Source organism: Phycomyces blakesleeanus, assembly GCF_001638985.1.
Source record: "Phycomyces blakesleeanus NRRL 1555(-) unplaced genomic scaffold PHYBLscaffold_2, whole genome shotgun sequence".
Classification (NCBI taxonomy): Eukaryota; Fungi; Mucoromycota; class Mucoromycetes; order Mucorales; family Phycomycetaceae; genus Phycomyces; species Phycomyces blakesleeanus.
This window is the reverse complement of record NW_017265135.1, coordinates 2020389-2048094: the sequence shown is the minus strand read 5'-3', so window position 1 is coordinate 2048094 and position 27706 is coordinate 2020389. Positions and strand designations below refer to the sequence as shown.

Sequence of the window (27706 nt, the reverse complement as noted above, 5' to 3'; positions counted from 1 at the left end):
GGAACAAGGGAAAGAGAAACGAATGACGTGAGGTACAAAGACAAGACAATATATATATATATATATATATAATATTTAGTATTTAATATTTAATATCTAATATTTTATCAGTACGCCAGAATTTCCGTATATATAAAAATTCGAATAAATAAAACAAAAGGGGCCCGATTTTTTATATTATATTATATTATAAAATAAAATATAAGGTATAAAAGGAGGAGTGGAATATGGGGTGAGTACAATGTTTTACTAGAGTGCCAAGTTATCCAAGAATCATTGTAGGCCATATATTTATATTCAACATTATAATCGTTATTTGGTTTTTGTATTTAAGGAGGTGAATTTTCTTTTCTTTTTGATATATCGATATAAATACAACAAAAACGAAGACCAATTTGACAAGAAAGTTTCCCTTTATATATATATATATTATTATTATTAAGTAAACCAATAGTAATAATAATGGGCCTCTATATTTCTATATTAGATTTCTTGTATTGATTTAACAAGACTATGGCTTTTAGTATTTTAGTGCTCTGCTTTTATAAAATGTAATATAGACTCTTTCTTAATGAAGGAGAAAGTCATTGAGTGACAAAAAGGCAACATCAGACCATATTAAACTCTCCTTAATCTATCTAGTGGCAGTCAAATACACATGTACTACTTGCCCATATACACAAATAATCTCAATAGCTCTTACAAAAACAACGCATTTGGAATAGAAACTGCGGCCCGTGCGGGACAAGGCTTTCTTTTATATATAATATTTATGCCTCTTATAATTCTTATTGTCCAAGTCATCAAAATCAATATAATAAAAAGGTTTACTATACATACAAACCTCATACAATACACTAGCTTAATATTCTTTAAGCTTATATATTCTATACACCTGGTAAAATAATAATTACAAAACAAAGCAAAAAAAAGCTCTTTAGCATAAAAGCACAAATCTCCTTTATAGTCCTGACCCAACCTCCCCTCCTTTCTCTCTCCTTTCAATAGCGTGGCAGTCTGTCATTTCAAAGAAACATACACCACGTGTAAGATACAGAGCTTAGAAAAGAGAAAAATACTATCATCAATGAAATCAAAAAATTCATTAATCATTTGAGATCCACCAAGATAGAATGAATACCTAAATACATACATACCTGCATGCATGCATTCATGTATTCATTCATAAATTCGTGCATATAATTACACACACACACACACGTACACACGTACACACGTACAAGGGGTTGTATATATATATATATATTGTTGCTTCCCAATTCTACGGTTCATTAGTTTCTAATGACATATTTTGGTTGTACTTTCTATATATGTATATGTATATTTATGTATTTGCTTTTAAAGCTAATGATAATTGACAGTGATATCTAAAGCAAAGTCCCCTCTCTTTCAACTCCTCTTTATCTCTCTCGCTACTTGTAGCCATTCTCTTTATTAATATTACAGTAAAAATAATTACCTTATTTTTATTTTATTTTATTTTATTTTACCTTGTTTAATTTCATTTTAATATTAATTTTATTTACGAAAGATTTATTACTTTAAACTTATGATTTTGAAACCATAAAGTACTAAACCAAGAATAAAATAAAATAAATATAAGCACATCAGGATAAATGGCGAATTGCCAGTCACATCTACGATACCTCTCTGATGGGCGCTATCTCAACAATTTGGCTCTCGCATACTCTTGATCGATCGACAAATGACATCCCTTGAGAGAGAAGTAGCTAATTACATGGTAGCCACAGGCGACCAATCAGCCGAAGCCATCCAGGCTGCTGATCAGGTCGTCAAAAGTAAGCACTCTTTAAATATATAAGATAAACACCTCAGTACATTAAAATATAATTGGCTTACGATCTCTGATTCAGCCATCAATGCCACATCCATCCAGGACAACCTTTTGCGTCTTATCCAATCGATGGGAGAATACCTTACCAATGAAGATGACTTTGTGCGTGCAAAAGGCATGTAGATAACATTAATAAAATTACCAAAGATATACATGTAAATGGTACCTTTCTTACTAATACATTCTAACCTCTGTTCTATTCTATTCTATTCTATTTTATTTTATTTTATTTTATTTTATTTTAGCTACCGGTCTTTTATCTTATACCTTGAGACACTGTCATCAGGCTTCTATTACTGCACCAGCAGGTAAATATAATATATTCATCATACCAACAGCAAAAACAACAACAATGGTTATTCTTGTATATTGATCCTAGAGTTACTCGACTACTTTTATTATTATTATTATTATTATAATTATTCTTGATTTGATTTAGTATCTGTTCTGGTGGATTTCTATTGTGAGCGTCTGTCAGAAAATACAAACGTTTCAAACTTAATGGATGGATTGGTGGCCCTCACTGAGTTTGATAAATTTAGTGCAGCTAATGCAGTAGTTGTAACAAAAAAGTGTGTACACCAAATATGAACAAGAGCAATATGAAGAAGAAAAAGGAGGACGAGAAAGAAAGATGTGTGTGGAGGAACTGTTCGAAGATACTCATAAAGAATCTTCTTTATATGTAATATATAATGTAGGCTATTTGAACATGTTGAAGTCCAGCGTTTTCCTCAAGTTACAAGAAATACAACATTTAGAGTATTTGAGAATTTATTGGACAGACATGTAGCAGGTATATATAGATATATAGATATATAGATAGATAGATAGATAGATAGGTAGGTAGGTAGATAGATCGAGAGCAATGGAAAGAGAAATGGTCTGTTTGATATAGGTAACTAATGTTTTTTTTCTTTTAAAAAAATATTGATATGTAAAATAATCATAATCCGTAAGCTCTCAAGACAATCAATGATGAGTTCGTATCTGGATTTACACACGCAGTAGATGGTGAAAAGGATCCCAGAAATCTCATGTGTGCATTTAAGCTTATCAGAACGATTATCGAGAAATTTGATATCTCAACTTATGTGGAGGTAAAGAAAGAAGTGTCGTTTAGAGTGTATAATGGAATGAAACTAAAAAACTAATAAATATATTATAGGATCTCTTTGAAGTCACATTTTGTTACTTCCCTATCACCTTTAAGCCTCCCCCGGATGATCCTTATGGAATTACCTCTGACGATTTAAAGAGTAGTCTGAGGTAAAGAAAAGAACAAAAAAGGGCGTCAATGGAATAATATTATACTCAAACATATGTATATCTATGCATGTTAAAAACAACTGCAATAATAATAGACAATGTATTGCAGCTACATCTCATTTTGCAAAGTTTGCTGTGCCTCTTATAATGGAAAAACTTTCTTCAACTTCTGGAAGTGCAAAGGTAAAAAAAAACGAAACCAAAACCAAAACCAAAACCCAACTCATATATGTACCTGTATTTCTAACAAATAATGATAATGATAATGATAATTACTAATATCATCAAACATATAGAAAGATTCTATGGAAACATTAGAAGCGTGCGCACCTGTTTATGGAGCCACATCACTTATACCCCACATTGACGATATATTTGATGCTCTCAAAGTAGAGGTAACATATTATAGCAAATAATAACAATTTGAGTTTGTTGTTTTGTGAAATGTATTTAATTATTTAATTATTTATACTTACATGTCAAAAAAATAGGTGTTTCATGCAACTGATCAGACACTTGAAGATACTTCTCTTGCTACCATCAAGAGCGTTGTTGCAGCTCTTGCTACAGGTGTCAGCAATGCATCGGGAGACCCTACTGAAAAGGCGTTGAAACCATTGATTACCGAGTGTGTTGCTAACCTCAAGGATCCCGAATTGAAGAACTCTAAACCTAGTAGCCTTATATTGAGAGCAATTGCATCAGCATCAGGTAAGAGAAGGGAAGAAGAAGAAAAATCAAGCAAGAATTAATTATACATATACATATACATATATATGTTTATATAGATCCCGCTTTTCATTATGCAGCAGAACCTGTGATTCCTATGATGTTACGCTTCCACCGTGAAACAGACCTCGCCACACGCAAGAAAGCTATTCTTGATGTTATTCTCGAATACCTTGAGGCAAGCCGAACTCTCTATGGATCAGCTGAGAACGACCTTGATGCCAGTAAGTACGACATTAATAATAATAATAATAATAAGAAAATCTCGTTTTACTTTTATTTTAATTTATTTATTTTTAAAATAATACTAACAACAACCAATAGTGGAACAAGACTTTATTTCTCCTCTGGTAGATTATAAGGATCGTTTCTTTGCGATGTTTGAATCTGCATTGTTGGCTTCTAATGAATATAATGGTTTACGTCTTGCTGGACTTAATGGTCTTCGTTTGATGGTCTTGGTAAAGAATTACCTTTCTCCCAATGAAGTAAGTATTATATATACATATGTACATAGTGCAAAAAGTAAGACAAACAAGAAATTGCACAAAAGGGGAGAGAAATATAGGAAACTCTTATAAATACTCGACCATTATTTATTAATTAATTAACTTGTTCATCTTCAGGTTGGTATTGCTATTCAATCCTTTAACAAAGTCCTCATGAACGAGCAAGATGAAGAACTCAGGTAAATATATATAATATTTAACTATCAATCAGTGTCTCATTCATTCATTCATTCATTTGTTTTTTTGGTTTGTTTTTAATGTAGAGCTGCTGCTTTGAATGCTTTATGTACCATTTCAAAGTTTAACGGCAAATTTATTGTTGAACAAACAATCCCAGCCTTGATCAAACAGCTCCCCGATACTGCAACTCAACAGAGCACTATTGGGTACCATCAAACCCTATACACTCTCAGAATGCTTTCTCCAGAACCTTTGATTTTCAAGTCTACTGTATCCGTGTTGATTAAAAAGTTTGATGATGTTTGTGAAAAAGGTAACCACTAATAATATTAACATACTAGATAACGGAGATTCTAGAGCAAAGCAAAAAATAGATATCTTTATATTCAACTGTATATCTAACTGTTTCTTTTTCTTTCTCTCTTTCATATATTATACATTTAATAAGATACCGATGTTGCTTATCCTCATGCTATTCTCGCAACATTGCTGGAGATATTAAAGTCCAAGGCCGAAAGTGGACACAAAGATATTGGTTCCTACATTGATATATTTAACAGCACACTGGTAACAAAGGCTATCGAGGCTTCTTTGGACAGCAAGCGTTCTCAGACCATCTTGTCCGAGAGAATCTTGGAAACCATTGCTCTGATCTTGATTAATGTATTCCACGAACTTGATTCTACGTAAGTATTGTTGATGATCCTTGAAAGATATTTTTTTTTAAGAAAGAGAAAAAAATCGAACAAACAAACAGCAACAGTAACCACGACAATTAATTTATCTGTATATATTTTTCTTTAATTTTGTTGTTTTTATATGTGTATATAGATCCCAAAAGACACATCTCGACCGTGCATTTAATCTCTTTATTCATGGTGACCTTTCGGCTCTTAAAATATCTTCTTCTACTCCCTTTGTTCCTCTTGAGGTAAGTTATAACTGTTAGACAAGTCTAATACGTACATATATACGTATATTTTATTTATTTACTAATGTGGCGAATTTAGACATCTAGCTCAGATGCCCAAAAGTCAACGACTTATTTGTTTTCTGCAATTGTTAATACATGCAGAAAGGAGGTAAACATAATATGTTAGTTAGACTATATATATATATAAGACCAAACAAAAACAAAAACAAGAATTTGATTTAGTAAGAAACTAATCAAAATATGGAATCTTGTAATTTAGGTGACTTACCCAGTAGAGAGTCTCGAAAACTTCATCGATAGACTAGTAAACCTGGCTTTGGGAACAAACCACCACGGACAACTTACTTCGTTGGTCAGAATTGTCGGCTCATTAATTAACAAATGGAAAGACAGTAAGTATATTAAAATAAATTAATACACATATAGTTGATATTTGAGGTTGAAAAAGAAGAAGAAGAATAGAAAATACGGACCATTAATGATGTTTATTAGACGCTTCTATGACTGCCTATGTACAAAAGGCTTCTGGTCAGCTTGAAGCATTGATAACCAAGCGAGACACTAACAGTGCAAGCGCTTTGTGTATCTATCTCTGGGTAAGTGGATTAATTTGCGCCACAAGAAAAGAAGGGAGGAAATTTTTTTACTTACTTGATGAAACATATGTGTGTGTGTGTATATCTATGTAGATCACCAAAGCTTTAATAATGAGAGCTCATCCCAAGGGTTATGCTTTTACGGATAACATCATTGGTTGGTGTAATGACCCTAGTTTCAATGGCCAGGCACCTCAAGGCTTTGATATTTTGATTAGCGATGATAGTCTAGCCCTGAACAAGCTTTCTTATTGCACGATGACAGTAAGGCATATAATAGTTGGTATTTCTTTATATATATATTCACCACAACTTCCCCTTCTCCTTCTCAAACTTGTATAGATCCTGTATAAGCAAAGATTCTTCAGCCACTGTCTCCCCAAGCTTGTAAATGGCTTCCGTACATCCAACACAGGTTAGTTAGTTTGTTAGTTAATTTGTTAGTTAATGATTGGATCAAATACATATATATAAGTTTATAAGAATGTATTAATTGAATGCGGTAATTTTTTTTTGTTAGATGTGAAGCACAATTACTTGATCGCTTTATCTTACCTTCTGAAGAATGTACCCAAGCAAATTCTGTTAAATGAATTGCCTCCTGTAAGTATAAAAGACTAATAGTAGTAATAGTAAAAGAGAGAGAGAGAGAGAGAGAAAACAAAAAATATATATATTAACATATTAACATCTTGTATAATTTTTTTTATAAAATATATATAGCTTGTTCCTTTGCTTATACAATCTCTGTCGCTGACAGACACATCCCTCAAGGTTTCTACACTTGCTACCTTCCAGCTAGCTATTGTAGAGGCACCTGATGTGGTTGGACCCCACACACGTGCGATAATTGCTGCTCTCCTAGACTTGCTCAACAGCCAGGAACCAAACCCACTGCCTGTGCGCGTGGCTGCTCTTAAATGCCTAGCCCAATTTCCAGCTGGACTGACTAACGACTTGTTGGCACCACATGTGAGTTATGTAACCAAACAACTTGGTCAGTCTGTAGGAGACAAGAAGCGAATGGTTAGAAAGGAGGCAGTAGACTGTAGAGCAAAATGGTACGCCATCATGGCATAAAACCAAAACCTCTGTAGACGTAATTCCTATTGTTTTTTTATTTTATTTTATTTTATTTTATTCTATTTTATTTTATTATAATTATTATATTTTTCTTTTCTTTTCTTTATTTCTATGTTTCTTTCTATCTCTCTCTTGTTTATATACATACATACTGTAATGGAATCTAGATGAAGCCAAACAAAATCAAAAACAAAAACAAGGCACTCACAAATAAAATATTTTCCTTTTACAAATCATATTAATATTAATATTTATTAATCTTCTCATTACTTGAAAGAAAATCATATACTTCTTTATATGTTAACCCTATGGTATATAAACCACACACACTTGTTTTCTATATATATATATATATAATATAAATCCAATAAAAAAAAATTAAAGAGAAAGAGGCACACCAAAGTAAAGAGAGGAATTGTCACATTCAAAATCCGTCACAATACAGACTTTGTTGTCCTTTCTCTACATTCATTATCATGGAGAAAAGAATCGTGTATCCCGAGCAGGTCGAAAAGAGCGTCCAAGACAACTACCGAAAGAAGTTACACAGCGTAGAGGCCATGAGACCTCCTCCAAGGGCTCGTCAATTGCAGATCCTTAGTTGGGCATTAACATTATGTATGTAAATTAATATGAGATCTATATACATCCTAATGTCATAAATAAATATATATATATATATATAGCTGTGAGTGGCTATGTTGTCTTGTTTGCAGATTTTGGTCGTGAAGAACATTGCTTTTCCTCAGTAAGAATCTTAACTTGGTTTTGGTTTTGGTTTTAATTTTGTTTATTTTAAATACTAATACTAATATATATATTTCTTTTTTTTTTTTTAAAAAAAAAAAAAAAAAAAAGATTCGACGTTGGTTTGATGGCAAAAAGTCTTCTTTCTGGAGTCTTTCAAATCAAGAGAGACAGGACCTCAAAGACCAAGGCAGAATTAAATAAATAAATATATTAAAACTCGATGTTCGTATTAGAATTATTGTGCTTTCTTTTCAGGAGTTGGATGAATGTGATTGTAAAGGTGGCTGGTGAGACACGCATACATAGAAGGATATATAATTTTAAAAAAACGAATTGTACGTCGCAGTGCTCTCGACTGTCACAAGTCCGTTCAGCTGGCCCTATATTTCTTCTTCACTCCCATGGCCTTTTTCTTTCCTTCTTTCTTTCCTTTTCTTTCTTTCCTTTATTTCATTCTTTCATTCATTGTATCTATACATATAATGCTTGTATCTAGTCCAACAACAACACCTACATATACACCTTCTACAAATCCAGCTCTAGCTCTAGCTCCAGCTCCAGCTCCAGTTACAGCTCCAGTTACAGCTCCAGTTACAGCTCCAGCTCCAATTCCATCTTTACTGGCCGTTGCAGTCAGTACAATTCAGCAATCGATTGATCTCTTGGATCGTTTGGATGACGATAGTTTGATCATATCATCCCAGAGTATGCCATGCGGTACTCTCGGAAAGCATATTCGGTAAACGGGCTTCTTTTATTGTACTAAAAGTAAATTATTAATTATTATTATTTTGACTTTATTAGGCATGTATACGATCATTTTTCACTTTTATTAATTCAACTCCCTCTAACCTCGAATGGTTGGGTAGTTGATTATGATGAACGCAGCAGAAATGTAATCATTCAAAACAAACTATACATAAAAGAAAATTCCCAAGCTAACCTTTAAATATTCTTCTTTTGTAGACAACCTTGGAAACTAGCCAGAAGGAAGCCATTCGCCACCTCAAGGCCATTCAAGAAAGACTGACTGCGACAACATCAATAGACTACAATAGTCCCTTGACTCTTCATGCTAATATTGACCCAGAAAGTTCCCTAAAGTCTCATTTTGTATCTTCATTTGGACGTGAATTGTGGTTTTGCTGTCTTCACGCAGTAAGTTTTCTCGGGCTTATAAGAGAGAGGGTGTGTCTATGTGCAACCGGGGGGATTAGAGGATGAGCAGGAGGAGGGGTTCATTATATTAAAAAAAATACCCCCGCATTTAATTCCTTTCTCTTTTAATAATAATAATTAAAATAAAAATTCATAGATCCACCACTATGCTACAATAAAGATAATCTGTGTCGAATCTGGTATTGATGTTCCTGAAGATTTCGGTATGGCGCCATCGACCCTTCAAAGCAAAAAGTAGTGTGCTCTGTGCATGAATAGGTTGGTACTCCGGATCCAAAAAAGGCATGATTTCCTTGGTGGCTTCTTGTGCTGCCATCTTTTTCTTTTTTTTTTCTTTTTCTTTTCTTTCCCCACTATTATTATCATCATTATCACCACCACAACCACCACCATTACCAGGACTGCGGAACAAGCAATCTGAAAACTAAAATAAAATAAAATAAAGGGCGGGTCTTGACTCAACCATAAACCTACACCACTATACATCTTTCAATCCCCCCTCCTTTTTTTTTATATTGTCATTCTTATTCCTATTATAAATTCAATAAAATATATATATATACACACATTACACCTTGCTACTTTAACTCTCTCAAAAACTGCTACAAACCAACTTTAAGCCTTTTTGGTCTCTATAAAAAACCGTATCATTACCTTGCTCCCCAATTGAAGCCATCCTTCCTTTTTACTATGATTTTGGTCGACACCGGGGTTATTTTGTATGTCAAGAATGACGCAACAACAATTGGCGGGAACGATTTCCACCAGGTGTAAATAGTGACTCTTGGCCGGGGTTGCCCGACGGGGTTCTAAAAAAAAGGAACAGACAACGATTTTTTTTAAAAAAAAAATGTTTTTCTTTTCTCTCTGTCGCTTCTTTTCTCGTTTGACGTCTCCACTCATATCATGTTCGCCTTGAAGACCACAGTCAACAAAGTCGCTCTTCCTGCCACTCGCATTGCTTCCCGCAGATGTGTCTCTTCCGTGGCCTCCAAGAGCGGCAAGTATTCTACTTCTTTACATATTCAAAAAGAACTTTTTTGGCCACACATACACATACAAGAAAAACTGTGCCTGAAAAAGCAAAGAAAAAAATTCTTATTATTTATTCTTTATTATTTATTAATGTCATTTGCTTGATTTTTATTTGATTTTGACAGCCTTTGGATCTGCTCGTATGGCTCTCTCTTCCGGTAACAAGTTGGTATGTAATACTTGAATCAATTAATTGATCCAAACCACACCAACTTATACACTTATTGCTTTGTATAGACTGCCAACCTCCTCAAGGATGCCTACAAGTCTGCTTCTCCCCGTATGATGTTCTTTGGTAAGAGGAAAATCGGGGCTATCAATTGCATGCCATTACTCTCTTTCGTTTTCCAACTTTAGGCTCATCAAAACCTTCAATCATTTTTTTTGTGGATCGTATGTATATAGGTCGTCGTGGTATGGCTTCTGATGCTGGAGGCAAGTTCAGCCGTGGTAAGCCCCACGTCAACATTGGTACCATTGGCCACGTTGATCACGGAAAGACCACCTTGACTGCTGCTATCACCAAGACCTTGGCTCTTGAGGGTGGTGCTCAGTTCATGGACTACAACCAGATCGATAAGGCCCCCGAAGAGAAGGCCCGTGGTATTACTATCTCTACCGCACACGTCGAATACGAGACAAACAACCGTCACTACGCCCACGTTGACTGTCCCGGTCACGCTGATTACATTAAGAACATGATTACTGGTGCTGCTCAGGTATATAAACAAAACAAGAAGGAAAAAAAAACAATTGGAGAATTTTCCCAACTCAGCAGTCGTATTTATCTAACTATAACATATATATATATATTTGTATGTGTGTAATTTTTTTTTCTATGTTAGATGGACGGTGCTATTATCGTTGTCTCTGCCACTGATGGTCAGATGCCCCAGACCCGCGAGCACTTGTTGTTGGCTCGTCAGGTCGGTGTCCAGCGTCTTGTTGTCTTTATCAACAAGGTTGATGCTGTTGATGACCCCGAGATGCTTGAGCTTGTCGAGATGGAGATGCGTGATCTCCTTGCCGAATACGGTTACGACGGTGAGGAGACTCCCATCGTCAAGGGTTCCGCCTTGGCCGCTCTTGAGGGTCGTGATGCCGAAATTGGTGAGAACGCTATCAAGGAGTTGATGGCTGCCGTCGATGCTTACATTCCTACACCCGTCCGTGATTTGGATAAGCCTTTCCTTATGCCCATTGAAGGTAAAACAATAAATAAAATTAAAGAGAAACAGGGAGCGGGATATACTAATCACCATCTATGTATAACAGATGTCTTCTCTATCTCTGGACGTGGTACCGTCGCCACCGGTCGTGTCGAGCGTGGTACTATCCTCAAGGGTAACGAAGTCGAAATTGTCGGCATGGGCCCTACCATCAAGACCACCTTGACCGGTGTCGAGATGTTCCGTAAGGAACTTGACCGTGGTCAGGCTGGTGACAACATGGGTGCCTTGTTGCGTGGTATCAAGCGTGAACAGATCCGTCGTGGTCAGGTTCTCTGCGCTCCTGGTACTGTCAAGTCCCACAAGAAGTTCATGGCCCAGCTCTACATCCTCACCAAGGATGAAGGTGGACGTCACACTCCCTTTGTCAACAACTACCGTCCTCAGATGTTCATCCGCACCACCGATGTCACCGTCAGCTTGACCCACCCCGAAGGTACCGAAGATCCCGATGAGAAGTTGATCATGCCCGGAGACAATGTCGAGATGGCTTGCGAGTTGGTTCACGATATCGCTCTAGAGGAGGGTCAGCGCTTCACTGTCCGTGAGGGCGGCAAGACTGTCGGTACTGGTGTTGTTACCAAGGTTATCGAGTAAAAATCTTCTTTTTTTTTCCTTTCTTTTCTTCCCTTTTTTTCCCTTTTTTTCATATCATTCAATAGAAATAATGTAATTACCCTATCTTTCAATTGGTTGTGCATTGACTGACTTGACTTTACTGAGTGTCAAATGAGTTTGGATTCAGAGACCGGGACAAAGTGGGGGGGGGGGGGGGGGGGGGGAGGGATAAGAGAGAGGCTAGAAGAAGTGGAAAACCCACTGGTGGTGAAAAAAGTTTTATTTCAAAAAGGCAAATTAGAGTCAAAAATGTGTCCATATGTTTCAAAAAGCAATGGTAGTGGAATTTATTTATTTATTTATTTTTTGCTTGATTCTGGCACTAATGTGGGAAATATTATATAAAAGAGCTAATTGGTGTTTATTATCTATTGTGCGATGCTTGACTGCATTGACCAACCAATACAGTGTATTCAATTCCTTGAGGCTTCCCTTTAAACTTGATCCCAATAGCTTATATTATAATTATACCAAGGATTGTAACATAAAGCCTACTTATTCTTTGATATTTATCTGTTGGATTCAATTCAAAAAAACTAGGCGGATTGACTGTGTATGATTGAGAGTCAGATTTTGGTATTACAATATACCGTGAGGGTATTCTTTGATTTTTAAAGAGTATTTCTCTGCATCCATATAAAATCCATATGTCAAAATTTAAAGTGCCGCTGTCAAGTAACTACCATAGCTACTGATTACTTTGTTATTTTTTTAAAATAGAAAACAAGTAGGTATATTATACTGTCTATATTGTTGATCTGCGTTACTTCCATAGGTCTGGGAGTACTTTATGTAGGCTGTGAATGTCATCAATTTGATAGTCTCCGTGGTTAGATGTTGCTGGATCGTCTGCAACATGAACAGTTGTCCAGCCCAATGCCTTTTTTTGTTTGTTTTGTTTTTGTTAGGTGTCAAATGGTCAAATTTAAATCAAATTAAGTTGCCTTTAATCAATAAACCTTACCTTTGCAGCATCAATATTTGCACCAGAATCGTCCACAAGATAGCAAAGAGAAGGGTCTGATATACCTGCTTCCTTCATGGCTCTCTTGAAAGATGCAAGTTCTGATATATATATATATGCATAATTATTTAGACTTTGGCTTTAGTTTATGCCTTAATAAAATCAAAAGCACTCTTACCTGGTTTGCAGTCAAAATCGGGATCCTTGTAGTTAGCATATGTGATGCCTACAGAATATATATATATATATCTTTTAAAATTTTATTTTACATATCAAATGTGCATCTCTCCAGCTTACCTTCAAATTCATCAGACAAGCCCATAATTTTAAGACATCTCTCGGCATGCTTTCGTATATAGAGATATAATGACCAAAAATAGTTGATACGGTCAATATATATATATATGTATGTATAATGCACTCACCGGTAGATAAGCATTAGTGAAAACCCATTTTCTTATTTTGAGACCATGTATCATGTCGCGCAGTTCTGGATCAGGCTTTAAAACATCTTCAAGGGGTAATGTGCCATCGACCTGCTTATCTATTTGTTGTGCAGCATTGGAATGTTGGTTGCATTATTATTATTATTTTCAAAAGTACAATAAGCCTTACCATACTCAACAGCATCGATTTGGTGATGCTTGATAAGACCTCTGAGAGAGAGTCCATAATCCAAAAAGTATCTCTCTCGCAATGTTCGTGCTATAATAAATTACCGAGTATTATTTATTTAAATTCCAGAAAAGTAAAACAAAAAGATATCAGATACTTCAAAAAGCTCTTATTTTAATCTATCTATCTCACCTTCTTCCTGAGGAAATCCCATTCTTTCAAAGTATTGGACAATTCTTTTGTTTTTTGAAACACAAATCCAATGATAAATATGTATATTTTTAGGGAGGAGACCATGTAATTTTTTTTTATTTTTTATTTTTTATTTTTTTACCTTTCACGCATCATGGCCTGGATTCCATAATTTTTATGCTAATGAATAACAATGTTAATTCCACATGGGATTCAAAACATATTTACTCTTATTTACTTGCATAAAGACAGTTATCGCAGTCAAAGAAAAAGACAGGTTGTTCACTCATTTTTTTTTGCTGTATTGATATATGATCGAGTACAAAATTTGAATGAGTCTTGACGTTAATTTTCAAAGTCTTTACGAGCTACTTTTTTTCAACTGAGCTCTTTTACTTCTTTTTTTTTAAAAAAAAAATACTTACTCAGTGTGAGATAAGTAATCCGCAGTACAAGGATGACTCACCACTTAAAGAAATCTTCGAATTGCCCTTGTGACGTAACATGCTTATTAATTATGCACGGGCTGAAAGATAAGTATATCAATTAAATACAAATTGATAGGCAGGGCGGAGGTAGGAAGTAGAAGATCAAAGGTTTTGTTAAAGAAGTATCTTTATAAAAACGTGTATATAGATATGTCTTTATTGAACAATAATAATATCTGACCAAATACATGGGAAGAAAAGAATAGCTAAACCACACACACACACAGATATATATATATCTTAGATTACTACTAAAGACATTGTGTTTGACGCATTTTATTAATCACATAGCTCACTAAGTGTTTCTTTGTAAAAACAAGCCAATTGATCCCAAAACACAGATAATGAATATTCAAAATAATAATAAAATAAAAGTCGACAAAAGCTTCTAGTGAAGGCGCGTGTAGGATAAGTGGGGTAAATCGTAATATCCCGCTCTTTCCCGCATTGCTTGTTCTCCTTCCGTCTTTCTCCTCTCTTAACCCCCTGGCTAGACAACGCAAAAAACCAAACACCATGTTTATTTACAGCTGTAACTCTTCTTTTCTTTTATACAATTAAAGAGTCTCACTCTCTTAATAAACCATTTATCTTTCCCCACTTACTCACAGAGTATCTTGGTTACCATGACCACCGATATATTGACCAAAATGAAGAAAATAAAAATGAAAGCCAAGTGCATGTTTCCGTACCAATGTGACGGTCAATTGACGGAAGGGGGTGAACAAATTTCCTTGTTGGGTTTCTTGATTTCTGAAGCATGTCTTTTTTTTATATATAAATCTATACCCATCCTACCAACATACAAACGTGTGTGTATATATGCAACTCTTTTAAATTTACCTACTTGATGATACTCAGCTTACAACTGTGCCTTAACTACCTTGCTCGTCTACCCAGTAACCAGCTTGAGCAATCCGTTACATTAATAAACTCCGTCTGTGACGTAAACCGCGGTCTGTCGAAAAATGCTCTGTGACGTTGTTAATGGAAGACTTAAAAGCGTTTCCCCGACAAGTTTGCCCCAATTTCTATTTACCCTTTTTTTTAATATCAAGCATTATGTTTAGATTGGTTGCTTCCAAGGCCCCTTTGGCTAACGTACGTGAGAAAACTTCCTGAATTGTTCTCCTCGGTCTGACCGTGTTTTCTATAGATCGCCGCCCGCAATGCTGCCGTCAAGACTATCCGTGCCCCTGTCGCATCCCAGTTCTACCGCAACTACTCTGCTGCCGCTGGTGAGAACACGAGACCTTTGTAGAAAGAGAAATCAAGTACTGAGAATATATGTATAAATCGTATCTTTTATTAGACACCGAATACGATGTTGTTGTTATCGGTGGTGGACCTGGTGGTTACCCCGCCGCTATTAAGGCTGCCCAGCAGGGTCTTAAGGCAAGAGAAAAAGAAAAACAATAGGAGGGGATATTTTGGATCCATTAGAATACTTTTTCTGATAAGTAGTGGATGATAAAAAAAAATAGGTTGCCTGTATCGAAAAGCGTGGTGCTCTTGGTGGAACCTGTTTGAACGTTGGTTGCATTCCCTCCAAGGCTATGTTGAACAACTCCTACATCTACCACCAGACCAAGGATAACCTCAAGAGCCGTGGTATTGAAGGTATGCTTAACTAATTGCCATTTCAAGGTGAATGTATGGCGGACTCACGTGCTTTATACAGTCAGTGATGTTAAGTTGAACTTGGACGTCATGCACAAGGCCAGAGTTAAGGCTATCACTGGCCTTACCAAGGGTGTTGAATTCTTGTTCAAGAAGTACGGTGTCACCTACGTTAAGGGTACCGGAAAGTTCAACACTGCCAACGAAATCGCCGTTGAGGGTCTTGATGGCACTCAGTCTACCTTGAAGGCCAAGAACGTTATTATCGCCACTGGTTCCGAGGTCACCCCTATTCCCGGAATCGAAATTGATGAGAAGCGCATTGTTTCTTCCACTGGTGCTCTTGAGTTGGGTAAGGTCCCCAAGAAGATGGTTGTCATCGGTGCTGGTGTCATCGGTCTTGAGTTGGGTTCCGTCTGGTCCCGCCTTGGTGCTGAAGTCACTGTTGTCGAATACCTCGGTGCTATCGGTGCCGGTATGGATTCTGAACTTGCCAAGAGCTTCCACAAGCTTTTGTCCAAGCAGGGTCTCAAGTTCAAGATGAGCACCAAGGTCAATGGTGCCAAGATTGAAGGTGACAAGGTCCTTGTCCAGGTTGAGGCTTCCCAGGGTGGAAAGGAAGAGACTGTAAGTATACATATACTAAGTGTATGTGTGTGTGTGTGTGTGGACATAGTAACTAATTTATGTAACACTCATCTAATGAATGTTTCCATATTAGCTTGAAGCCGATGCTGTCTTGGTTTCCATCGGTCGTCGTCCTTACACCAAGGGTCTTGGTCTCGAGAACGTTGGTGTCGAATTAGACAACCGCGGTCGCGTTGTCATTGACTCCGAGTTCAAGACTAACATCCCTAACATTCGTTGCATTGGTGATGTTACCTTTGGTCCCATGTTGGCCCACAAGGCTGAAGATGAAGGTTTCGCTGTTTCTGAGATGCTTGCCACCGGTCACGGTCACGTCAACTACGATGTTATTCCCTCCGTCATCTACACTCACCCTGAGGTTGCATGGGTTGGTAAGAACGAGGAGCAATTGAAGGGTGAGGGTGTTAAGTACAAGACTGGAAGCTACCCATTCGTTGCCAACTCTCGTGCACGCACCAACGATGACACCGACGGTCTTGTCAAGGTCATCACTGACGCTGAGACTGATCGCATCTTGGGTGTCCACATCATCGGTCCCAATGCTGGTGAGATGATTGCCGAAGCTGGTCTTGCCATGGAGTACGGTGCCTCTGCTGAGGATGTTGGCAGAACTTGCCATGCTCACCCCGTAAGTTTTATACATATATGCATATAAGAAGGGTTTAGAATTGAAGTAAGGCTGGTAACTGACTTTGCAACTATTTTATATAGACTCTTTCCGAGGCTTTCCGTGAGGCATGTCTCCTCGCCTCATTCGGCAATGCCATCAACTTCTAAATAGCAACAAAAAAGAAAAAGGAAAACGTTACTGTTCGCTCCCAAATATACTCCAATAGATTGTGTTAATTACACACATTCTATTTCAAAGTGTCTAATACATCATGAAACATTCCGTATGCATATATCAATATTATAAATATACTTGGAAAAAATGAATACTACTGATACAGGCTAGAGAGGAGGGTTAGCTGTGTATTTTTGTGGGAAGTACTTATACCACAAATGTATATTATTTATATTTGTTTGGATCTTATATAGGAAATACCTTAAATTATGTCATTTTCATCAATGGGAATATTTAATTTTAGTGCATTGTACGTATCCAAAAGATGGGCTCACTGCCAAATCCAAAGGATATTCGTGTTTAAGGTACCAGATCTGTGAGGGGTTTATTTATTTGTATATGTATGTACAGACTTGAGATCGATTACTATTGATTCAGCATATTCAAAAATGGCCAGATCGTTCAAAATTTATTCAGCTTTGATTTTTTTTTAATATTGTACATTATATTAATGCAAGTAGTGTAGCACTGACTGACTGATCGTTAGTTGGTACAAACCGTATCATTAGATTTTCCCAAAAAAAATAAGGATCTGATTCTACAAACTGGCACACAATAAAGGTCTTGCTAGTAATTTCAATACTTGTTTTTTTTCAATATTTTGCATATATATATATATATTCTGTAAGAAAGAATAGCCAAATACCTGTATTTTAGCATTTTTCTGTTTAATTTTGAGCCAACATCCTGTATAAGCTGTGTGAAGATTGGAATATTAATTTCTTGTAATTGGGTAATACATTTGGAATAAATTTAGTTTATTGAGTTGATATGAAACACATACTCGCTTGATTTAAATATCATAAGGAATATTTACCTTCCCAGACTTTTCTTTTATTTAATGGTTTATGACTATTCTACCCTTTTGCCCGTACAGATAAAGACCACTTGTCTTGAATACAGTTAAAGAGACCCACTTTCGACGACAGCCTAACTTTATTTTCTCGACATAATTACTTGCATTTTATCTTTTGTTTTTATCTTCTTACATTGGAATGCATAACCCCACACACAAACAGAACATATATATTTTTAAATTTTGTTTATCTTATCTTTTGCGTATTTTCTGCACATATTATCTACCAGGGGGTTCAATGCATTCATATGTCTTTTTTTTTAATCAAAACTTTTCTGGTGAACAATAGACATTCCATGAAATTATCCTACAATTGTAGGTAAAGAACAGTACTTTTCCCATTCCCGATTTTTTCTTCTTCTTTTGGCTATCCTTTGTATTTGCCAGTACACACAATACTATCAAAACTAGAAGTTGTAGTTATATTAGGGTACTCGAAATAATGAATTAGATATTTCTCTAGAAACACTTAAGTCATTCATTCAAAATGGGCCAAAGAAAGCATATAACTCCTGTAGTATACATACATAATGAGTCGTTTTTAAATATAACGAAGACTATGAAAGGCCAAGAATAGATGAGTACCAAACACCAGAAACAAAGTTACTGAGGAATTTTGGCGCGGGTAACCAAGATGGTATGAGGGCTCCCACTTATTTTTTTTTCTCTTTTAAGATTAAATATAGTAATAAATATGTATATATAGGATAGAAGAGTACGAATTATTAAATAAACACTAATATTAATGACAAGGAGAGTAAGAAGAAGGACACTTATTTGGCACTATATTTTTATACTTTTTTTTTATGTTTCAATTTTTTCTTCTTATTTTTCAAAAATAAAATAAAAATGGTTGGAAACCCAGTAATTCAAAAACAGTCACTTTTGTCATTTAAGGATTCTGGAGAATTTAACTTGTGGAAAATTAAAGAGTTGGACGCACAAATCCTATTTAATTTTTTGATTGTTGGTTTAACATTGAAAGGAAGAAGTTTTAATAAATTGATCCAATCACCCTGTTGCTACTTCAGGCTTTCTTTCACTTTACATAAGATACGCTTATAAAGTTGACCTGTTTTTTTTTCTACATGCTTGTAATTCAGAGCCATCTTGATTAATAAATATTTTACATATTTAAAATCGTCTCATTTTCAGGTCAAATATACACACACAAAGTATATACTGAATTTGCGTTGCGGAGATTAGTAAACTTCCCACCCAGGGTAGGTGACACTTGCAAAAAAAAGAGATGGTAAAATGGAAAGGTTCAAAGAGAGTTGAGACAAGCTTGTCACCGGCATGAATAAAGTTACTACTGGCTGTAATAGTAATAAAGTATATATAAAAATTAAAGTAGCAAGATATGAAGAATAGATGTACAAAAGAAACACCACGAGTTCTTTTGGAATGGTAGCTTGGATGAGTTCAATACTCACTACAATAAGGACATGCAGAAAATTGGGGGCAGGAGGAAGTAAAAAGAAGAAGAAGTTAAACGGATGCTATTCTTTATAGATTGGAGCTGTATAAAGAGGTGCTCTATATAGAACTGGATTCTAAAGTCATTACAGCAAAAACTTCTTTTTCTTCTTCTTCTTCTACTACTACTACTACTCAAACTTTGTTATACACACTTTCTTTTAAAGAATCCGTACCTACGGGACTTGCTCAACGGCCTTTGAAAAGGCAAGACTTTTTTTTTAATGGACTACAAACCTATGCAAGCAGCCACCTATATTTTTCCTTCTCTTTTTCTCCCTCTCTCTCTCTCTCTCTCTTTCATCTCTTATTTATTTATTTTATATTTAGCTTGCTGGTGCTACCAACTTCTTCCTCCTCGTTTCATTTTCGCCTTTTATTTTTCACCTTTCCGTTTATTATATCAATGATTTCAACCGGCCTGGGCTTAACAATGGCGTCGTTAGGCATTATTGGCCTGGCCTTAGCTCTCCTGTCGCTCATCCCTGTCAATGTCTACAATATTGTGGTAGCCGTCAGTGCTCTGAAGGACCTAGTAAAGTATGAATATGACCAAAACAGACCGGAGTGGTGGCTTTTACCAAAAGAATCCGCACTCTACCTTGCATTCCTCACCGGCTCAGTTATATATTCACTCATCACAATGGCGATGGTGATGCTCACGCTGGCAGGTGGTAAACGACAAGCACAAAAGGGACGTACCCAGGTATCAGACACCCCGCACCCTGGCTTAGTCAGCCAGGATAATCTTTACAAGAGACATGGAAGAACAGACATTGAATCAAGTCAGGTTAACCAGCCGACACAAGGTCAGACAAGTGTTTGGCTAGGTCGCATTGGCTGCCTTGTCTTTATCGGTCAGATCGGGTGGGCTTTGTTCGGTGAGGGATTATATACTTATATATCTATATATCAATTGTGGTGAAGGGCATTCTAATTAATGTTGTTATGTGCTTGTAGGAACACATCTCTTGTTCTTTACCGATCTCGACAACAAACTATTCCCAGCCACTGTGCGAACACTCACAACAATTTCTGTGTTCATTCTCTGGCTCAACTATATCATCATCGCCATATTCTCATTCATCCTCTTCTGTGCTTCATTCTTTATTATCCTCGGAGGAGCCAGACGGAGGTCTCAACACCAAAATGATGGTACTGGCGAAATGCAAGCCCATCACCAGGAAACCACGCCTTTGCTCAGATAAGCAATCAGGCAAAAAAGAAAAAAAAATTGAAACTTTGTATAATTGTCTAACATTTCCTCTCTTTACTATTATTATTATTATTTTTATTATTTTTATTATTATTATTATTTTACTATTATTATTTTACTATTATTTATTCATACTGTTTATATTTCTTCTTTGTTAAGTTTGATTCCTCCACTCCATTCATGTATGTATACCCCCCGTACCATCACTCTCATTCCCACTCAAACATATTAAAAAAAAGAAAAAGGGTTATTCAGAGTAATCGGCTCATCGCTCTCTTAGACTTGGTTTATTTCATTCATTACAAATGCACATATAACAGACACCATGGCTATATTAAACAACAGTAACAGGCAACAGTAGCAAAAACAGCAATGACAACGATAAATACAAAGACAGTAACAGTAACAGATATATATTAGTTCAATATCAAATTGTTTTGAATACTTCAAACTTACCAACCCATGTCATCCATTGTTCCCGAAGAAAACTAAGAAACCCAACCTTCTTCTCATATCCAATCTTGTCAAGCAAGTAGGTGTATGCAGCACTGTTCTTGGCAAATACAGTTATATAGTTCATTTGGTCTTTACCAAACTTATTCCATATCACTACTGCACTGACAGACTAGTAATAAAAGTTTAATATCAAATGACATCAAATTAAACCTACAAAAATTGCTCACCTCTGAGCCAAACCCTGCTTGAGTGGGTGTGATAACCATAGTAAGATTCCACCTTGAAGGGGTTGTCTGGCCATGAGGTTCTTTCACCTTCCCATACCCATAATCTTGACTAGAGTCAAGCCAAACATCAGGCCTATCATCAGAAATAACCTCCTTTTCTCTTCTGTATATGTGGACTGTATTTGACCTTGTCCAAAGAGCCAGTATCGTACCATTGCTATTTAGCTCTGAGCCCACGATGGTCGTGTCAGGAGCATCATCACTAGGCCAAAGTTCGCCAGCAAACCACCAAAAGTATTCCGGAATAATATTACCTTGATCGTCTTTGTAAAGAAACAGGCGTTCGTCTTCATCATGCTGGATCACATCGGCACGATCAGTAAAATCAAGGGTCAAGAATCTGTTTTTTATATAAGGAGCCACAATAGTCTTCGCATCAGAAGATTTGGCTGACAATGGTCACATTTTTTTTAGCTTTTAATACACACCACTGACAGTTCAATTTACCGATATGTAGAACAGGCATGCCGGTTTCGACTCGTTCCTGATGAAAATGAGCACCATCTACAAATGACATGTATTCGAGAGACTCTTCGCTGTAAAGTGGATACTGTATTTGATGTCAGGGTCGCACAAATGTCAAGATATTTGATTTTACCGTAAAGTTGCTGTGTTCTCGCTTTATCCATTTGTCGTTATTTCCGTCTACAACAGTGATATTGATGTGAAAGGCTCGCTGTGTCTTGTGAACATCAAGCGAAAATACGCGAAACGTGTTTGACCTACAAATAAAGCATTTTTCTTTTTTTATAAATAATAGCACCCTACAGCAAATCACGTATTACTTTACATAGGAGAATATAGTCTTGATAATACTACATCGTGCTCTAAGGTCTTCTTTGGCTGGTACCATCCTGATAAAGTCATCATTTTTTTTAAAAACAAAAAGGGAATAAAATTGGGTTCACAAATACTTGTTGAAAACTTACCTTGAACAGAACTTCCCGGTTTGCTTGTGAGCAAGATGGGGGCTGCCTCTTCTGAATGAGGTTTTTCAAATAGATCAATAGGTAGTGGTGCAATACGGAAACGATAGTCATCTGGATCTCTAAAAAAATAGCGAAGAAATAAATTAGATGTCTGTTACTATTATCCAGTTTTTCCTTACCTTGAGTATATTATATAGTCTTTTTCTAATGAAAATGTGTCAGGCCAGACGCTTCCGGGTAAGATGAGGTCTTTGTACAATAATTTTCCACACATTTTGTCCAACTGGTAATATACTCGAACTAAATGCAAGATCTTTTCTTCATAAAGTACATGGAACATAACACCAAATATTGGTGTATTTGATACCGCATTACTTGCTTGTAGAAGAGAGACTTTTGATATAGGTCCTGGAAGATTTTGCTCAACTTCAGCAGCCCACCCTGATTTTTTTATGGTTTAATAGTAAATATTATTATTATTTTAAAGACATACAGCTATAACTGCATTTAATCCCAAATATATTACCCCCGACCTCCCCTTTGTGAGGCGCTTTGTAATCTACCTCTCCGTCCTTCACGCTATCAAGAGAATCCGATGTAATGGATTTCAAACTATTTCTATAGATTTCTACTCTGCCTATCAAACAATAATATCAAAAAATGACAGACAGACAAACATATATATATATACATATAATAGTAATAATTCAAAATCCCAAAGCAAAAAAGTAAGAAGTTGTTCTATTAAATGATAGGTATTGTGTCGGTTAACAGTGTATAAAGATACCTGTTCTGCTGCTAACCCCTTCAGAGTCATAACTTTCTTCAGAATATATAAAACGCACAAAGTACAGTGTTTCTTGTGTATTGAAAGTTATTTCTTTATCATACTGTAGTGAAGAAAGTGGCGCGATTGAGAAACGAGAAACGAGGAAGGGATGAGGGTATGGTGCATCTTGAGCAAAGCTGACGATATATACAACCGAGAAACCGGTTATTAGCATAACCAAAGTACGCCAATTCATACTCGTACAGTCAACTAGAGCGTTTTCACTTGTAATATAAGAGGTCCGTGAAAGGTGTTTTTATTTAATTTTTTTTTTTTTAAAAAAAAGAGGGTTGATTTCGGAAAGTTTACCGCCTTACTGCTCAATAATGATTTTAACCACGTCATTTGAAAGAACTATTTGAGTTTGGCAATTTTTACCATCATATATTGTCACAGCGCCCAAATAAGGTAATTTTGACGTTTAAGAATGCTTGTATACCAACTGGGCCGAAAAATTCTAAAAAGGATGTCATACAGTAAAACACACTATACAAGTCGCACAATTCGAGAAAAAAAGTCGCATATACACTGCAGGAAATGGCAGAATTTATAACTTTGAACTCATAGGCAATATACGATCTCGTATATCTTATACGAATCCGTATATTTCTTACGATCACGGAGTTATACATTCTGCCAATAGCATGTCAGATTTTAGTAAATTAAAATTATTTTCAGCAAATACTGATCTATATGATATTTAGTAGCAGGTTAAGCTATACACTTGATATATTATATACATATATCTATTGATATGTGCTATTTTCTAAACACTATAATATTTATGGAGGCATGTATATTGTTTAATTGATTCTTTTTATCAAAGAGTATAAACCTATTTTGTGTTACCGTTGCTATGTCTGATTCCTACTTTTGAAAAACCAGGACAGATTCCCAGTGATTCTCTAAATCTACTGAGATCTCTAATGAGCATGCGAGTAATCTTGACAACCAAACTGTACACGATGCAGATATTTTTCTGTCACCTCTGCTAAATTTAATTTTATATTATTATTATTATTATTATTATTATTATTATTATTATTTATACCAAAAGAGACTTGAACTGCTTATAAGATTTCTTAGGATCTTTGTAGAAAGTGTAATGAAATCTAATGTAGCCCGGATTCAGAGGGGTTTGTTACCGAATGGTAAGCTATTAGATTTGAATAATTTTACTGTCTTTAGTTCTTGTACTGGGTTGAAGAAGTTGGGAAAAAGATAGTTTGCATTGACTGCAAAAATAGGGTGGCGTAAAAAATGGGATATATATATAAAAGAGCGAAAAATTGGTGCTTAATTAAAATTCAACTAAAAAACATTTGTAAGCCCCGAAAACTTGCAACAATTCACTAAAATTGCCCTTTTTTTTCTTCTTTCTTTAGGGTAGGCTTAATCTCAGACATCATTAAAATGAGGAATACATACACGTTTAAGACTGTTTAGTATATATTGATGATAAGAGCCCGATTATAGATGACCTGCTAATTTGTCTGTGATGGTAGAATACTGACAGTCTTGGTCTTTTCTATCTATTATTGATCCACAGACTATATTACCTGTGAGTGCTTCTGAGACATAAGAAATGTGTAACAAACAATCATTTCTCAAAAAACCAAACTAAACATAGACATGTCCCTCCTTATACTAGGTCCTTTAGGAGAATCATGTAATAGTTTATATGTACTATATATTCCTCCCCTCACACATACACACACAATAAGTATCTATTATTTGATCGTCTTAATATAGCAAGTGTATTATGATGAGCAAGAGGACCTACAAATATAAAGACCATAATTCAGTTCCCCACTCCTATTCTTTACGTTTGCTTCGTTTGATTTATTACTCTTATTGGAATTGAATTTTTTCTTTCTTCAAATCAATTGCAAATCAGTGCTGTGAGACAAACTTTCTTCATTTTCTTCTGCCACCCATTTTCCCTGCCTCTCTTTCCTGCAATAAACATCCGACAAAAAGTCTGGTAAGAAAATAAAAATAAAAATAAAATAAATATATAAGCTATAGAACGATATTCAGACCGATAAGTTCCAATAGTGTGTCCAAGAAACATAACCCCTCTCCTTCATCCTTCTTTTTTTTTTCTCTGTCTCTTTATTTTTATTTTTATTTTTTATTTATTTATTTATTTATTTGCTTTCACAAACAAATAAAGCATCACACAGCCTTTGTTGCTATGTCGTACTACCATCAGCAACGAGAACTCGAACCGTGCCTTGCTCGTCTTGGAATGATGCCTGAAGGTACCATAATACCAGTAATAGATTGCACAGTCTGTATTTATGTCTAAATTGTTTCTAGACAAACCCTCATTTGTTAGGGAGGTTCATGAGGTAGAGGACATGGACACTCTGAGACACATGGTCATTCGAAAAGAAAGAGAACGCCAGAGTATAGCGAATGATCTAGACGTAGCCGCACGATTAGGCCTAGTTATATCCGAGACGAATGAAGCAATACAGATCAAGGTAACCCAAAGCCATCTGTCCTGTACAGCTGCCACATTGGCATAACCCTTGGCTATGCCATTGCTCTACACAGCTCGCGCAGCTTGAACGAGAGAATCAGATGCTCCACGATGAGCTCCGGATACGAAAGACAAGCACAGGAGGAAATTCCTCGGAGAATGGCCATCAATACAATGAAGATCTCGAACGGATTGACGGAAATGGGTTCATCTCATCACAAGCCATGGAGGAAGAACAAATCTACCTGACACAGGAGCTTGAACAGGCGAGAAGAGAGTTGACCAAATTCAGAAGAGAAATGGATGGCTTGTCTGCTCAGCTGAATGATATGGCTTCTGAAATGGTGAATAAGCTTTTTTGTTTTTTGTTTTGTTTACATATATATATATACATACATACATTTATATACATTTAATACATATACATATATACACATCATACCAATGATTCTATATTTATTTATTTATATTGCGCTTATGGTCTGGATTGTCTAGGTAGACTCTCGGGCCAGAGTTGGCATGTATGCAAAACGATTAGGTACATATAAAAAATCATTTTTATTTTTATTTTCATACTTTGTTTATATCTTACCAACCATGATTTGGTGCAGCCGAAGTGGAGCATAAGCTAGCAACTACACGAGAAGTCAACGCAAATCTGCAGCTGTTGCTCGAAAGAGCATTGACAAATCAAAAGCAATCTAGCTCTACAACATCTCATTTAGTAAAGAGTATCCAGATGGACTTGACAAGGGTTTGTTTTTTTTATTATTAGCATTAATTTTTTTAGTGGCCTATGTCTTGAACAGTTTGATGTAGGTTGTCGCAGAAAACGATAAATTACGAGCACGCATTGCTGAACTGGAGCATCAGCAGTTGGAGTGCGAAGAACGCATTACCACAATGGTAACACAGGCACAAGAATATGCTTCTCTTCTTGAACAAGCCCAGGACACGATCCACAGCCTGAGCGAGCCGCGGTTATCTGATGATGACACTTTAAGCAATGCGATGTCGACGGTGTCTGTGTCATCCCAAGGAGATGGGGGCGCCAAGGAGACCGAGATTACAAAGGTAAAAAAAATAGTTTAATTTAATTAGTTGTTATGGTGACCAAGCCGTCTTTATCGTTGGAATTATAGGGACCAGTATTCTCTGCAGAGTTCCGACAAGAGATGCAAAAGGAAATCGAGAGAAACCTCGCACTACGCAACGAACTCCGTCATCGCATTATTACCCATGATTCAGTTAGTTCTGATAAGAAGAAGACTCAAGAAGGTCTTAAATATCTATTGTCCGAGCGTGACAGTGGTCTCACCAGTCTGTCACCCAGCTCAAGCTCCCACACAACTTCATCGTTCTTGTCAAACATGCCCAAATTAAGAGACCAAACTGAGGAAGACATGTATGCCTCCCAGAACTCATCTGTAGCAAGCACGCCTGGTTCTGTTACAGCCACAATGAATGCCCTGAGACCTGCCAACTTTTTAACAGGATTCAACAGCTTCGGCTCAGAATCTAGCATTGGAATGGGAAATATGGGTACTTCTAGCTTTATCACTCGAACCATGCCTCCACGTATATTCACAGCCTCACGAAATGGCCAAGAACCGAGCATCAGTACACGCTTCTTCCAAAGACTTGCTACTCGTCTGGATCAATATGACAAGAAGCCTGACAGATCCTAATAATAATAATAATAATAATAAAAATAGCCATTTTAGAACCTCCTTAAAAAATACATATATTCACACAAACAATCTATTAATCGTCTTTGTCTGAGGATCTTCCAAAACAAAGAAAAGTGT

The 27706-nt window shown here is 36.1% G+C and overlaps 8 protein-coding genes across 8 annotated transcripts; 6 read left to right on the top strand and 2 right to left on the bottom strand.

Moving 5' to 3' along the window:
- The first annotated feature begins 1716 nt into the window (after nucleotides 1-1716).
- Nucleotides 1717-7411, top strand: PHYBLDRAFT_179221 (hypothetical protein). Its single transcript, XM_018438118.1, has 23 exons — nucleotides 1717-1820; nucleotides 1896-1991; nucleotides 2122-2184; nucleotides 2316-2448; nucleotides 2578-2672; nucleotides 2837-2976; nucleotides 3045-3145; nucleotides 3241-3328; nucleotides 3442-3540; nucleotides 3637-3856; nucleotides 3934-4098; nucleotides 4199-4362; nucleotides 4501-4562; nucleotides 4647-4876; nucleotides 5012-5249; nucleotides 5395-5494; nucleotides 5574-5645; nucleotides 5757-5889; nucleotides 5990-6093; nucleotides 6187-6357; nucleotides 6436-6508; nucleotides 6614-6696; nucleotides 6817-7411. Exons 1-23 carry the CDS (start codon nucleotides 1727-1729, stop codon nucleotides 7171-7173), a joined length of 3081 nt encoding a protein of 1026 aa, XP_018297764.1. The 5' UTR covers nucleotides 1717-1726; the 3' UTR covers nucleotides 7174-7411.
- Nucleotides 7412-8327: 916 nt separating this feature from the next.
- Nucleotides 8328-9343, top strand: PHYBLDRAFT_162780 (hypothetical protein; the record flags this gene model as incomplete). The annotated part of the gene is made up of 4 exons (XM_018434689.1): nucleotides 8328-8665; nucleotides 8731-8821; nucleotides 8893-9084; nucleotides 9242-9343. The coding sequence occupies 4 exons, from the start codon at nucleotides 8328-8330 to the stop codon at nucleotides 9341-9343; spliced, it is 723 nt and encodes a 240-aa protein (XP_018297763.1).
- Nucleotides 9344-10550: 1207 nt separating this feature from the next.
- PHYBLDRAFT_121375 (hypothetical protein) lies at nucleotides 10551-12056 on the top strand. The gene is made up of 3 exons (XM_018428796.1): nucleotides 10551-10859; nucleotides 10986-11346; nucleotides 11416-12056. The coding sequence occupies exons 1-3, from the start codon at nucleotides 10557-10559 to the stop codon at nucleotides 11964-11966; spliced, it is 1215 nt and encodes a 404-aa protein (XP_018297762.1). The 5' UTR covers nucleotides 10551-10556; the 3' UTR covers nucleotides 11967-12056.
- Nucleotides 12057-12750: 694 nt separating this feature from the next.
- On the bottom strand, nucleotides 12751-14048 carry PHYBLDRAFT_154197 (hypothetical protein; the record flags this gene model as incomplete). Its single annotated transcript, XM_018433305.1, has 7 exons — nucleotides 12751-12867; nucleotides 12952-13052; nucleotides 13130-13177; nucleotides 13249-13297; nucleotides 13377-13495; nucleotides 13567-13656; nucleotides 13997-14048. 7 exons carry the CDS (start codon nucleotides 14046-14048, stop codon nucleotides 12751-12753), a joined length of 576 nt encoding a protein of 191 aa, XP_018297761.1.
- A 1236-nt stretch (nucleotides 14049-15284) lies between these two features.
- NDE2 (alternative NADP(H) dehydrogenase) lies at nucleotides 15285-17458 on the top strand. The gene is made up of 7 exons (XM_018443081.1): nucleotides 15285-15347; nucleotides 15403-15484; nucleotides 15559-15641; nucleotides 15731-15866; nucleotides 15928-16493; nucleotides 16588-17142; nucleotides 17226-17458. The coding sequence occupies exons 1-7, from the start codon at nucleotides 15309-15311 to the stop codon at nucleotides 17289-17291; spliced, it is 1527 nt and encodes a 508-aa protein (XP_018297760.1). The 5' UTR covers nucleotides 15285-15308; the 3' UTR covers nucleotides 17292-17458.
- A 2563-nt stretch (nucleotides 17459-20021) lies between these two features.
- On the top strand, nucleotides 20022-20901 carry PHYBLDRAFT_184883 (hypothetical protein; the record flags this gene model as incomplete). The annotated part of the gene is made up of 2 exons (XM_018438998.1): nucleotides 20022-20574; nucleotides 20654-20901. The coding sequence occupies exons 1-2, from the start codon at nucleotides 20100-20102 to the stop codon at nucleotides 20899-20901; spliced, it is 723 nt and encodes a 240-aa protein (XP_018297759.1). The 5' UTR covers nucleotides 20022-20099.
- A 1902-nt stretch (nucleotides 20902-22803) lies between these two features.
- PHYBLDRAFT_157312 (hypothetical protein) lies at nucleotides 22804-23612 on the bottom strand. Its single transcript, XM_018433597.1, has 2 exons — nucleotides 23108-23612; nucleotides 22804-23022 (listed from the first exon to the last, which is right to left on the bottom strand). The coding sequence occupies exon 1, from the start codon at nucleotides 23604-23606 to the stop codon at nucleotides 23349-23351; it is 258 nt and encodes an 85-aa protein (XP_018297758.1). The 5' UTR covers nucleotides 23607-23612; the 3' UTR covers nucleotides 22804-23022; nucleotides 23108-23348.
- Nucleotides 23613-25607: 1995 nt separating this feature from the next.
- On the top strand, nucleotides 25608-27586 carry PHYBLDRAFT_162774 (hypothetical protein; the record flags this gene model as incomplete). Its single annotated transcript, XM_018434688.1, has 7 exons — nucleotides 25608-25674; nucleotides 25733-25899; nucleotides 25973-26242; nucleotides 26394-26436; nucleotides 26510-26652; nucleotides 26718-26972; nucleotides 27041-27586. 7 exons carry the CDS (start codon nucleotides 25608-25610, stop codon nucleotides 27584-27586), a joined length of 1491 nt encoding a protein of 496 aa, XP_018297757.1.
- Nucleotides 27587-27706: the final 120 nt, after the last annotated feature.